The sequence below is a fragment of the Globicephala melas genome, chromosome 16, assembly GCF_963455315.2.
Source record: "Globicephala melas chromosome 16, mGloMel1.2, whole genome shotgun sequence".
Classification (NCBI taxonomy): Eukaryota; Metazoa; Chordata; class Mammalia; order Artiodactyla; family Delphinidae; genus Globicephala; species Globicephala melas.
The window spans coordinates 63,661,321-63,673,652 of record NC_083329.1 but is presented as its reverse complement, the minus strand read 5'-3'; the positions used below and the strand labels follow the sequence as shown (position 1 = coordinate 63,673,652).

Here is a 12,332-nt window from a genome sequence, read left to right as displayed (position 1 = left end):
AGCCTTTGGTCCCAGCTGTGCTTCCACTCTATTCTAAATGGATCCCTGTGGCAATAATAATGGTCCAGCCCACATGATTGGTTCCTTAATGGGCCTTAAGGAGGTTTAGATTTGGGATGGCCTGTCTTGCTTAGAACTAAAGTGTCACAGTTTCAACTTGAAGAATTAATCTATATTTTATCTGAAAGTTGTATCTCCAGTCAATTAGTTTTTAGCAAACTTTCCTTGTTAAGTAAGAGCCTGATTTAGGAGTAATTCTATTAAAAAACAGTCATTTCAGAGTAAATTTTTTCCCATTATTTCAGATTATATCCCTTAGTTGGAACACAGTATTAAATCTAATGATTCAGACATGGTCCACTACATATTTGAAAGAAAAGAGACAAAGTTAAGTTTCAAATCATCATAAAATGTAGGCTTATAAGATGAAACAAACCCTTCATAAATTATTCCCAACTACAGGAATTGATTGGTAAATTTAAGGACTAAATTTCCCTGAACTGATACATGAAGGGAAACTAGAGTGTAGAGCTGAATCTAGTGTCCCACAGGTTTTTGTTCTTACCCTTTTTTTTTTTTTTTTTTTGCTGTACGCGGGCCTCTCACTGTTTTGGCCTCTCCCGCTGCGGAGCACAGGCTCCAGACGCGCAGGCTCAGCGGCCATGGCTCACGGGCCCAGCCGCTCCGCGGCACGTGGGATCCTCCCGGACCGAGGCACGAACCCGTGTCTCCTGCATCAGCAGGCGGACTCAACCACTGCGCCACCAGGGAAGCCCACCCTCCCCTTTTGAAAAGGGTGGGGATAAGGCACACAAAAGTTCATTCCGGGAGGATGGAGTCCTGGTACTCTGCCCAGCCTTGTTCTGGAGGTAGTCAGCCATTTGTTCTTGCGCTGCTTTTGGCATGCTATTAGCACTTTCCTTACTACTTTAGATCCTATTTTATCTGTTGCCTAGAATATTATAATATTTGTTAAAATACTCTTTAACAGCTGTTTCCAGAGGGGAGGTTTGCAAGGTGCTGGTGTTTAATCCTCTAAATGTATTAGAACAGAGCAACCTGGGAAGAAAACAGTGATTAATAGAGAGCACAACCTAATGGTCCAAAACGTAATGTGGCTTTCAGTTTTCTATAAACATTAGCTTTAATAAACTCTTCACTTGTTACTTCTTTCTATATGCATTCTCTTTCTTAAATTGCAAAGTTCATGAACTTTATGATGAAAATTTGAGAGGCAAAATTTTTGGGTTTTATATAACATTTTCAGCAGCATATGGACATGGATGTGATAGTCTTATATAATGAGATTTGCATATTATTTTTACTTAAAAGGTATCCCAGTAGTTTTTTCTAAACTTGAAATATTAAGTAGTTTAGAAGTAGTCATCTAGAATCTTAACTGTCAGACTTTTTTGTATAATGTCAGAAGTGAAGTCCCCTACCCCCCCATCCCCATTTTATAGATTGTTTGTATCCTTCCTGACTTGATGTTTAAATTAATGTATCTGTATACTTTGCATATACTTCCCATTTTTGCTTAATAACAAAACAAAAACAAAGCTATACACAGTGGTGACTAGCTTGATTTTTTTTCACATATGTCATGGGCCATCTTCCAGGTCAGTGTATCGAGACCTCCTTCATTCATTTTAATGGCTGCATACTCCACTATTACTGATGTTCCCTATTTCTCTGACCAGTCCTCTGTTGATGGACATACGGTTGTATCTTGTTTTTTTGCTAGCATTGTAATAGGTTAGAGGCTGTAATGAATGGTAAGGAAGTAGGCAGAACTGCTACTTCAAAGAAAAAAGAGAAGAAACTTCCTTTGCCATAGTCACTTACTAAATGAAGTTTAATGAAAACACTGTCAAAAGTTGAGAGGACCAAAATTGATACTTTTTCTCTGATCTTTTTGCCATGTGTATATCTGAATTCTTTGTTTTTAAAGAAGAAACAGCATTGAAGCATTATTTGGGGGGAAAAACACACACACAAAATCCAGCAACTCAGCATTCATGAGCAACTCTATACTATACCAGTATGTGCCTGTGCAGTGGAAGGAAAACAATTTTGGTAAGGAATTAAAACTTCAGCTTTAAACTTCCAACAGGTTGATATTTATAATAAATGATGAATCAAGAAATTTTTTAATATTATGTTGACAGTGCCTTTTTTAGTTTTAAAAAAGAAGTCACCATATCTTTGATACCTTTAATTTCAATTTAAACTTTTTCCCTTTTTCCTTACAAAAAAAAAATCATTTGCAGCCAACAAAAATTAGATATATATTAAGGTATGTATTTCTTCTGACTTTTATTAAAATATCAATTAGCATTTATAAGAGATGTTTGTGGGTCGACTTTATCCTTTTCAAGAGGCCATGTTCACTAATTGCTGAGTTTTACACATATGACAGCAACAATCCTTTCATAAGTGTGTGTGGCATCCATCTAGATGCTTTGAGATGCTCATGTATTGTTTTTTAATTATCATTGGTAGTTTTTTTTGTTGTTGTTAAACCTGTGATATTTGTTAACACTTACATAATCTTTTTTCTGCTTTTTGCGTTATCTAGGAAATATATCCTGGACAATTCCAACCATCTCTTTGTCACAAATTCATAGCCTTGTCAGATAAGGAAGGAAAACTACTTCGCAACTATACTCAGAACATAGATACACTGGAACAGGTTGCAGGAATCCAAAGGATAATTCAGTGTCATGGTTAGTAAACTTCAGGATTGCTTTTTCTGTTACATATTAGTTAGTTTTGTAGGAAAAGTTAGGATTAGAAAAAATGCTGCCATCCAGGAACGGAGATTAAGCCTTATTGTTGAATCATGTTATCTGATCAGTTGTAGATAAATGAAGGAAAGTAGATTGCAAAAATATGAAACCAGAAATATTGGCCTTGACACTTAATTGTACAAAATGTCAGATATTAATGTGCTTTTGGATTTCAAAAGATGCAGCAATTATGTAACATTAAATTCTTTTAAATAACCTTTTTTGATTACAAAAGTAGTATTAGCTATGGATGAAAAAAATATGGCATCTTTAGGAAACCAAAGGAACTGCTGAGTATTCAGATGTAGGCTTCAGAAATTTGAAGACTAAATCTAAAACAAGTGTGAACAGACCATTTTCTTATGTATCTAAACTGTTTTTGAAACACAGCTGTTAAGCTAAGGTAATACAGTTGTAAACTTCCAAGTCTGCAGTTTTAGTCCTGGAGGAGTTGGTATATTTTATTAAAAGAGTAGCTTTAGGAAGCATCATTATATCAGCATCTCTCTCCTGGAGTCTCTTAAAAATTTTAAAGTCGCTAGCTTTTTTGTTGTCAAGCTTACATTATAACTGTTATTTAAGAAATGGAAAAATTTCTTTAATAAAGCATATATTTGTTGGTTGTTTTTAGGTTCCTTTGCAACAGCATCTTGCCTGATTTGTAAATACAAAGTTGACTGTGAAGCTGTACGAGGAGATATTTTTAATCAGGTAATTTATCACCCATATCTTAGGAACTGTGCATGTCTCTGATCTGTTTCTTTTACCTCAGTCCTTTTTTTCTGGAAGTATTTATGTGGTACAGAAACATCCAGGAAAACAAATGTTAGTTACCATTGGGAATTCCAGAGAAATACACAAAAACCTTTCAAAACCTTAAGTTAAAAACATTGCTACATAATCTCTTGATTGATGAAGTTGACTACCTAATATATAAGCCTAAAATAAAAACCCAGATCATTAAGTGTGGTGTTACTTAACATTAGTTTTTCTCCTTACTCTCCCTTTTTAAAAGTGCCTGTCAGATTCATTTTGTAAAAAATATTTTATGTACGCTCATTGACCAAAAAATACAGGAAAATATGGCAGAGAATAAAAACCATCCAGAAATAAATTCTGTATGCTTAGTTGCGTATATAGTTAATCATATAATTATGAGAAGATAGCATATTAAAATGGAATCTTATTTTACAAACTTTTTTTAAAAGTTAAGTCTCACCTGTGTACATATATACACATGCTGCTTTTTCCTCTTAATATATAATGGACTCTGGAATATCAAATGTAGGTCTATACAGATATAATAGCAGCATACACAGATAATAGCGTAATTGTATTTCATTGTATGTTAATAAACTTAACGGGTCATTGATAGTTGATGTTTAGGTTTTATCCAGTTTTCCCTGCTATTTATCCACAGCTTTTCTGTTTTCTTTGATAATTTTGAAATGATTTCTTGGGAAGTGTGGAAATGTTGACTCTAACTCGGGCTTGCCCTTCTCTTTCCCACCTCAACTAAAATCTGGAACATGCAGGTGGTTCCTCGATGTCCTAGGTGCCCAGCTGATGAACCACTTGCTATCATGAAACCAGAGATTGTCTTTTTTGGTGAAAATTTACCAGAACAGTTTCATAGAGCCATGAAGTATGACAAAGATGAAGTTGATCTTCTCATTGTTATTGGGTCTTCCCTGAAAGTAAGACCAGTAGCACTAATTCCGAGTAAGTGGGTGATGATTTTTTTTAGAGAACCATTTCTATATATTTTGCCATGGGTTGTGGGTCTGTAGAGTAGACCTCAATGATATTATTCTGTTTTTTGTTCAAGAGTGGTGAAGAGCTGGACTTTTTTTTTTTTTTTTGGCTGCGTTGGGTCTTCGTTGCTGCACGTGGGCTTTCTCTAGTTGCGGTGAGCGGGGGCTACTCTTCATTGCTGTGCGCAGGCTTCTCATTGTGGTGGCTTCTCTTGTTGCGGAGCATTGGCTCTAGGAGCACAGGCTCAGTAGTTGTGGCACACGGGCTTAGTTGCTCCGCGGCAGGTGGGATCTTCCCAGACCAGGGCTCGAACCCATGTCCCCTGCATTGGCAGGTGGATTCTTAACACTGTGCCACCAGGGAAGCCCCCAAACTTTAATTTTTTTAGGTGACAATATTCTTGCTCAGGAAGATTGGTTGGTTAATCTGACATTTCAGTGGGGCAAGAGGGCTTTCAAAACAGAAGTAATAACAAGGGGAAACAGTTCAACTTAAACTTTTCAGTGGAATGTGCTTTAATGTGGCAGGAGTTAGCATGAGCTAATTTTACATATACTGAGGAAACATGTTAAAAATAATCTGTATTTTTAGTCTTAATTTGAGTAGTTAATCTTTGAAATGTAATTGATTTTTGGTCCAGTAAGTTCAGATGTATAGCTTGATAGATGTGTAACGTACTCATGTAAGATAGAATTTGGGGGCTCACAATGATTGGTTTGTTTTTGTAAGAATAACAATCATGCCTTGTCAATCATTGTATGTGGATCAGCTCTACCCACAAGGGTGTTCATGTGTATAAAAATGCTCAAAAAACAATTTAAGTCCCTATTATTCTCAGGAATATTTCTTTAATCCATGCTCCCATACTACCTTTTTTCTCCCTCTAATGAGCAAGCAAGGGGGACTAATTTAGTAGCATCATTTGTGCCATAAAAGTGAGGGAAGGAGGAGAGGAGAGTATATCAAACCCTTAACTGGAGAATTAAAATTGGACCCCCATACCAGCAAACAGAGCAAAGTGCTGGAAGAAACAGAGTTAAACTCTCCAATTCTGCATCTTTTTCCTAGCCCACATGTAGTGGCTTTAGCAGTTTAACTCAGCCTTCCTCAAGTAGCTGTGAAATTCTGTTAAAGTAGATTATAGGACAACTTGTAACTAAAAAAAGAGAAAATTTAATGTATAATTTGCGTGTTATTTTTTTCTATTTAAATGTGAGGCAGAGAACTTCTTCCAAGTTTCCTGTGGGGTACTAAAACGTGTTGGTGATAGGCAAAGGTACTTTTTAAAAAATGTAAGACATTGGTACATATAGTGGAGAACAGACTGGTATGAATTTTCACATATCAGAAGCCATTTTAGTAGAATAACTATTACCTATACTGTGCCAAGAACTCTTCTCTGCATATTAACTCAGTGCTCACTGCAGGCTTGTGGAGAAGTACTGTTATTACCCCATTATACAGACAAGGAAATTGAATACAGAATAAAAAGTGAGGCGATTACCCAGAGGTAACCAGGTGACAGGAGCAGAACCTGAAATTTTGCTGCCCATCTGTTTACTTGATAGTTTGATGGTATGTAATAGCTTCGTTGAATACTAGAGTTGGGTGTCTTCTTTGGTATTGGGAACATGTTAGATTTTTTTTTTTTTGGCCATGCCTCACGTCTTACAGGATCTTGGTTCCCTGACCAGGGATAGAACCCTGGCCGAGGCAATGAAAGCGCAGAGTCCTAACCACTGGACTGCCAGGGAATTGTTAGATTTTTACATAGTGCATTTCTTTTGGTTTTATTAGTGTACCTCCCTTCCTTTCTCTAATTCTTACTTTTTTCACCCTATTCTTAGGTTCCATACCCCATGAAGTGCCTCAGATATTAATTAATAGGGAACCTTTGCCTCACCTGCATTTTGATGTAGAGCTTCTTGGAGACTGTGATGTCATTATTAATGAATTGTGTCACAGGTTAGGTGGTGAATACGCCAAACTTTGCTGCAACCCTGTAAAGCTTTCAGAAATTACTGAAAAACCTCCACGAACACAAAAAGAATTGGCTCACTTGTCAGAGTTGCCACCCACACCCCTCAATATTTCAGAAGGCTCAAGTTCACCAGAAGGAACCTCACCAGCAGATTCTTCAGTGATTGTCACTCTTTTAGACCAAGAAACAAAGAGTAATGTTGATGATCCAGATGCGTCTGAATCAAAAAACTGTGTCGAAGAAAAATTACAGGAAGTACAGACTTCTGCTAGGAGCATTGAAAGTGTTAATGAACAGTTGGAGAGTCCGGATTTGAAGAATGTTGCCTCCAATACTGGGGAGAAAAATGAAAGAACTTCAGTTGCTGAAACAGTGAGAAAATGCTGGCCAGCTAGACTCGCAAAGGAGCAGATTAGTAAACGGCTTGATGGTAAGAAAGGCTGTTGAAACATTTTGAAGGTTATAATTATTCTAAAGAAATATTTGTAAGAAGTGAGTATTTGTAAGAAGTGAGCAATTTTGGCAGGCTAGTTAGGGTAATTTTATGCGGCTAAATGTAATAGTTGAATTGTGTTTAGAGAAACTGTAAAGTTGAGATTTTAAGCCAGAAAAAGAACGGTATCTTCCGTAATATGGGGGAAAAGTGGTGTGAAAGCATGCTCTGTACCTTGTGTTTCTCTAGGGAATGAGAAGGTAAGCATTTAATTGGGAAATACTGAGTGCTCTGCCATTTTTCTGGTGAGAGCTTTAGCTAGTAGAAATGATTGAGATTTGGGTACTTACTGTGGGGCAGTGACTTCACATTTTCTGATTTTAGTATCCTGAGGCAGGAACTATTACTACTCTGGTACAGGTGGGAAACCGAGGACCATAGAGGTTAAGTACCCCAGGCAAGGTAACGACTAGGGTGTGGAAGAACCAGGTGGATTCTGGGTTCTCTTAACCATTAGGTCGTGTTGTTTCAGATCTAGAAAACAGCTGGTTCTTCACCACTGAGTATCAGAAATACCATCTACCCTGTTTTGACACATGGGAAGTCTTTTTATCAATTAGTTTTTTAAAAAAATAATTAATTTTGGCTGCATTGGGTCTTTGTTGCTGTGCACAGGCTTTCTCTAGTTGCGGCGAGCGGGCTTCTCATTGCGGTGGCTCCTCTTGTGGAGCACGGGCTCTAGGTGCATGGGCTTCAGTAGTTGCAGCACTAGGGCTCAGTAGTTGGGGCGCACGGGCTTAGTTGCTCTGCAGCATGTGGGATCTTCACGGACCAGGGCTCGAACCCGTGTCCCCTGCATTGGCAGGCGGATTCTTAACCTCTGCGACACCAGGGAAGTCCCTATCCATAAGTATTAACATAAGTGAAATCACTTTTTACTTTTTGAAACCACTTGTGACCAAGTATTAATCAAACAGAAACTTGTGCTCTTAGATGCAACAACTTTGTACAGCTTAAAACATTAAGTCCCATTCCACTTATTTATACATGGTGAAAACTGACAAATTTGAGACAAATGTATTAAGTGTTGTAATCATTTGCTCTAAATAAATTTTAGTTCAGTTGAATAAGCCTTTGGGCATTTTCCATACAGCAAGTTCTGGAGGCACTGATCAAGCTACTGATATTTGTGTATATAATTACAAAAACAGGTGATATTTTAAAAGGTTTATGCTACTTGGAGGGCACTAGGTTATTGAAGGCTTTCTAAAAAACCTAAGTTCTGACTTTGGTCTTGAACTGTAATTAGGGAAAGTCTACGGGGGGAAAACTAGAAAGAGCATAGAAGAATACTTACGCTTTCAAATGTGGCAAGTGTCAGAAGTAGAGATTGATTTAGTCAGGTAAGATAAGTCTCTATCATACACAAAGTCCCCCTAGGCACTGGCAGCATTCTGTGGCTGTCTTTTTGACAGATGGGTCAAACATACAAAACTCTGCCCCAGAAAATTGGTATTATACCTTGGTTTTATTCTACCAATTTAGATCTTTTAAGGTACAGGCTTTGGAATTAGACTGAGTTGTCAGATCTACTTCTCTCTCATAGCATTGTGAGCATTTGAAAAGATAACAGATGTAAAGAGTGTAAAACTTAACATTTTTAGCGGTTAAAACCAAACAACAGCTGGACTTTACTCATTTTAGTTTGCCACTGCTTGTTGTGAGGTCGAGGCAGAAAGGGGAGGAAGTTGGAGCATATAGGAAGTCGAGGCTGAAAGGAGGAAGTTGGAGCATATAGGAAGTAAAATGTAAATGTCTTGAGGGTTGCCAAGAGGGCAGAAACAGACAGGTATAGGGTATGTCCACTGAGAAATAGATGATTCAGTTCTTCAGGGGAGGCCAGAGCAGAAAGAATTTGTTTTTTAATATATTTATTTTTTTGGCTGCTCTGCACGGCATGCAGGATCTTAGTTCCCCCAGCAGGGATAGAACCCAGGCCCCCTGCATTGAGAGCAGAGTCTTAATTTAACCACTGGACTGCCAGGGAAGTCCCTGAAGTGTTCTTTTTGTAAACATGGCCTAACCTATAGAAAGAAAGGGCAGGGGAGCCATGTGCTGGGACCCTTTAACAGACTGTGAGGGGATGTGATTCAAAGGACATGGCCCTAATTAGAAGCACCAGGTGGGGTTTTCTTTCTCCAGTCACTGAAACACAATGAAATAAGTGGTTTCCATGCTACAACACATAATAGGTGAGAACTGGGTCACGATGGGGTATAAAAAGCTTGAAAGTCATTTTGAAGAGAAACTCACGTACGTTTGGTAGATGTTATGTCACTCCAGATAAACTATGCAGTTAGGCTTTTGTGAATCAGTCTGGGATATGGTTCAATAAATATAACACGGTGTGATAACAGACTTAAGTCAGAAGGTACTTGGTGCTTGTGAACATAAGGGCATAAAATATTTCATCATTAATGTTTAAGGTTCCTACCCATTCACTTACATCAAAATGTAAACAAAAGCAGGGAATACTTCTTACCATCGGAGGTCAAATCTTATACTGCGAATGCTAATTTGGGAGGGCGTTGGGAAAGAAAGCTTAAAAGGCCAGCACTAGATCAGTGCTTCTCACACTTTAACGTGATAGGACTCTTGTAAAAATAGATTCAGAGGGTGGGTGGTGGGCTGGATACTTCATTTCATCTCATCAAATCTGTTCAAAGGGAGTTTCATTGAACGTGGCTGTCTACATTTTTTTCATACTTGCCTCATAGGGTTGTGAAAATTATTTCATATCCAGATGAGGAAATTGAGGCACAGAGATAACTCTCCCAATTTACAAAGTTGATGAGTGGCAGAACTAAGATTTTCATGCAGGACTGAGTCGATAGCTTGTGTTTGAGAAACTACAGTAATAGCCTCTAGTAATGATACTCAGGTAAAAGGCTAGAAGCTACACTTTATTCCAGACAGCCCACTCAGACCAAGTCTTAGAAAAGTGCAAATAACCCACTTCTCTCTTATTACTGTATTTCAGGTAATCAATATCTGTTTTTACCACCAAACCGTTACATTTTCCATGGTGCTGAGGTATATTCAGACTCTGAAGATGATGTCTTATCCTCTAGTTCTTGTGGCAGTAACAGTGATAGTGGAACATGCCAGAGTCCAAGTTTAGAAGAACCTATGGAGGATGAAAGTGAGATTGAAGAATTTTACAATGGTTTGGAAGATGATGCTGATGTTAATGAGAGAGCCGGAGGAACTGGATTTGGAGCTGATGGAGGTGATCAAGAGGCAGTTAATGAAGCTACATCTATGAAACAGGAAGCAACATGCATTAACTATCCATCGAACAAATCATAATGTAATATTTGTCCAGGTACAGGAATTGTTCCACCAGCATTAGGATCTTGAGCATGTCAAATTGAATGTTTACTTGTGAACTCAGTAGAGCAAGGACACCAGAAAGGTATATTATTTATAGACTGGTAAAACAGTTTTTTTTCCCCATGGGTAATTTTTAACTTACTTATTTCTGTGCTTATACACTCAAACACTAACTCTTTTTTTAAAACAGAAAGGTACCTAAGTATCTTTAATCAGCTGTTGGACAAGACTTTCTTTTAAAGGTTCATTTGTATGATACATCCATATGTATATATAATTTTGTTTTTGCCTAGTGAGGTTCAACATTTTAAAATTTTCAAAAAGCCATTGGAATGTTAAATTAATGTAAAGGGAACAGCTAATCTAGACCAAAGAATGGTATTTTCACACTTTTCTTTGTAACACTGAATGGTTTGAAATCCTCATTCTCTGTTCCGCTAAACTTTTGATTCTTTATTAGCACAATTACCTATTTTCAAACACTGGCATTTTCCAGAACTTGTGGCAGCTAACTTTTAAAAATATCTCATGACATGCAATCTGAGTAGAAGGAAGTCAACAATATGTGGGAGAGCACTCAGTTGTCTTTGCTTTTTAAAGTGAGACTTGGTGCTAACAGTTTCAGGAATATTGTATTTGTTCAAATGAAGATGGCTTTTGTACTTCCTGTGGACATATAGTAATGTCTATATTGGCTTATAAAACTAACCTAAAAAACAAATAAATGCTTTGGAAATGTTTCAATTGCTTTAGAAACAATAGTGCCTGCCTGGGTCCCCTTAGTTTTGAGAATATTTGCCATTGTTGTTTAAATATACCTATCAATCAATCACAGTGGTAGAGCTTGCATTGATCCTTTCCATAAGTATTAAACTGCCAAGATGTGAATTTTGCAAAGCCTTTATGAATCAATAATAATGGTACTTCAACTGGGGGGAGAGTGTAGTATTTTGGACTGTTACCTCTCCCCCCGCCCCCCATTAATGAGAGCAGCAGACCCCCTGATTACAGTTTCAAAGCCAGTAAGTACATGTTTCCTGTTGGGAGGATTTGGTGTGTAATAAACACCAAACAAACAACTAGCCTAGTATTATGGAGATGAGCGTGGTGTAACTTGTAATAGCAGAATAGTTAATTAAACTAGTTCTTATAACGTATTTAAAAGCTTAGCCTGCCTTAAAACTAGAGATCAACTTTTTCAGCTGCAGAAGCTTCTAGCCTTTCAAAACAGTTCATACTTTATAAAATTGCACAGTAAGAATTTATTTTGCAGACCTTTCCCCCAACATTGCTTTCAAATAAAGTATTCCTGTGTTGCTTTAGTATTTATTACAGCTTAACAAAAAGGGTTTGAAATATAGCTGTTCTTTAAGCATAAAATACCCAGCTAGGACCGTTACTGCCAGAGAAAAGAATTTTATTGAATGGCCATTTCCCTACCTGAAAGATGTCTCAATCTGAATTTGACTACACTAAAGAATGCAGTATATTTAGTTTGCCATTTGCATGATCTGTGTTTGTGCTATAGATAATATTTTAAATTGAAAAATTTGTTTTAACTTATTTTTACAGTGAAGACTGTTTTCAGCTCTTTTTATATTGTACATAGTCTTTTATGTAATCTACTGGCATATGTTTTGTAGACTGTTTAATGACTGGATATCTTCCTTCAACTTTTGAAATACAAAACCAGTGTTTTATACTTGTACACTGTTTTAAAGTCTATTAAAATTGTCATTTGACTTTTTTCTGTTTAAGGTATAAAATTTTAAAGTTTTGCAGCTTTTGTACAGCTTTGAGGGCTATATTAGATGCTTTCTTCTCATACTACATTTCTTCATTTAATTTTATCTATCAGTCTCACCAGAACAGTACTTTGGCAATGAAAGTTCTGGTTGTAGCAACTGGTGCATCACCAAACGTTTCAAAACTAATATTTCAACCATTCTAGGCCAGGAGCCTCAGGCCCTGCCTTTTCCCC

At 37.3% G+C, this 12,332-nt stretch overlaps 1 protein-coding gene across 4 annotated transcripts in view; it reads left to right on the top strand.

Annotated features, from left to right (window-relative positions):
• SIRT1 (sirtuin 1) overlaps window positions 1-12,116 on the top strand; it is a 69,442-nt gene extending 57,326 nt beyond the window's left edge. For 2 of the 4 annotated variants that reach the window (XM_030862386.3, XM_060285850.2), the window contains 5 exons: window positions 2,579-2,726; window positions 3,421-3,500; window positions 4,325-4,511; window positions 6,392-6,955; window positions 9,999-12,116. In XM_030862386.3, the coding sequence (XP_030718246.1) occupies window positions 2,579-2,726; window positions 3,421-3,500; window positions 4,325-4,511; window positions 6,392-6,955; window positions 9,999-10,327 (1,308 nt within the window). In that variant the 3' untranslated portion in view covers window positions 10,328-12,116. Of the gene's footprint in view, window positions 1-682; window positions 870-1,951; window positions 2,077-2,578; window positions 2,727-3,420; window positions 3,501-4,324; window positions 4,512-6,391; window positions 6,956-9,998 lie in introns of those variants that run through there. The other 2 variants (XM_060285851.2, XM_030862387.3) reach the window with 2 other exon arrangements.
• Window positions 12,117-12,332: the final 216 nt, after the last annotated feature.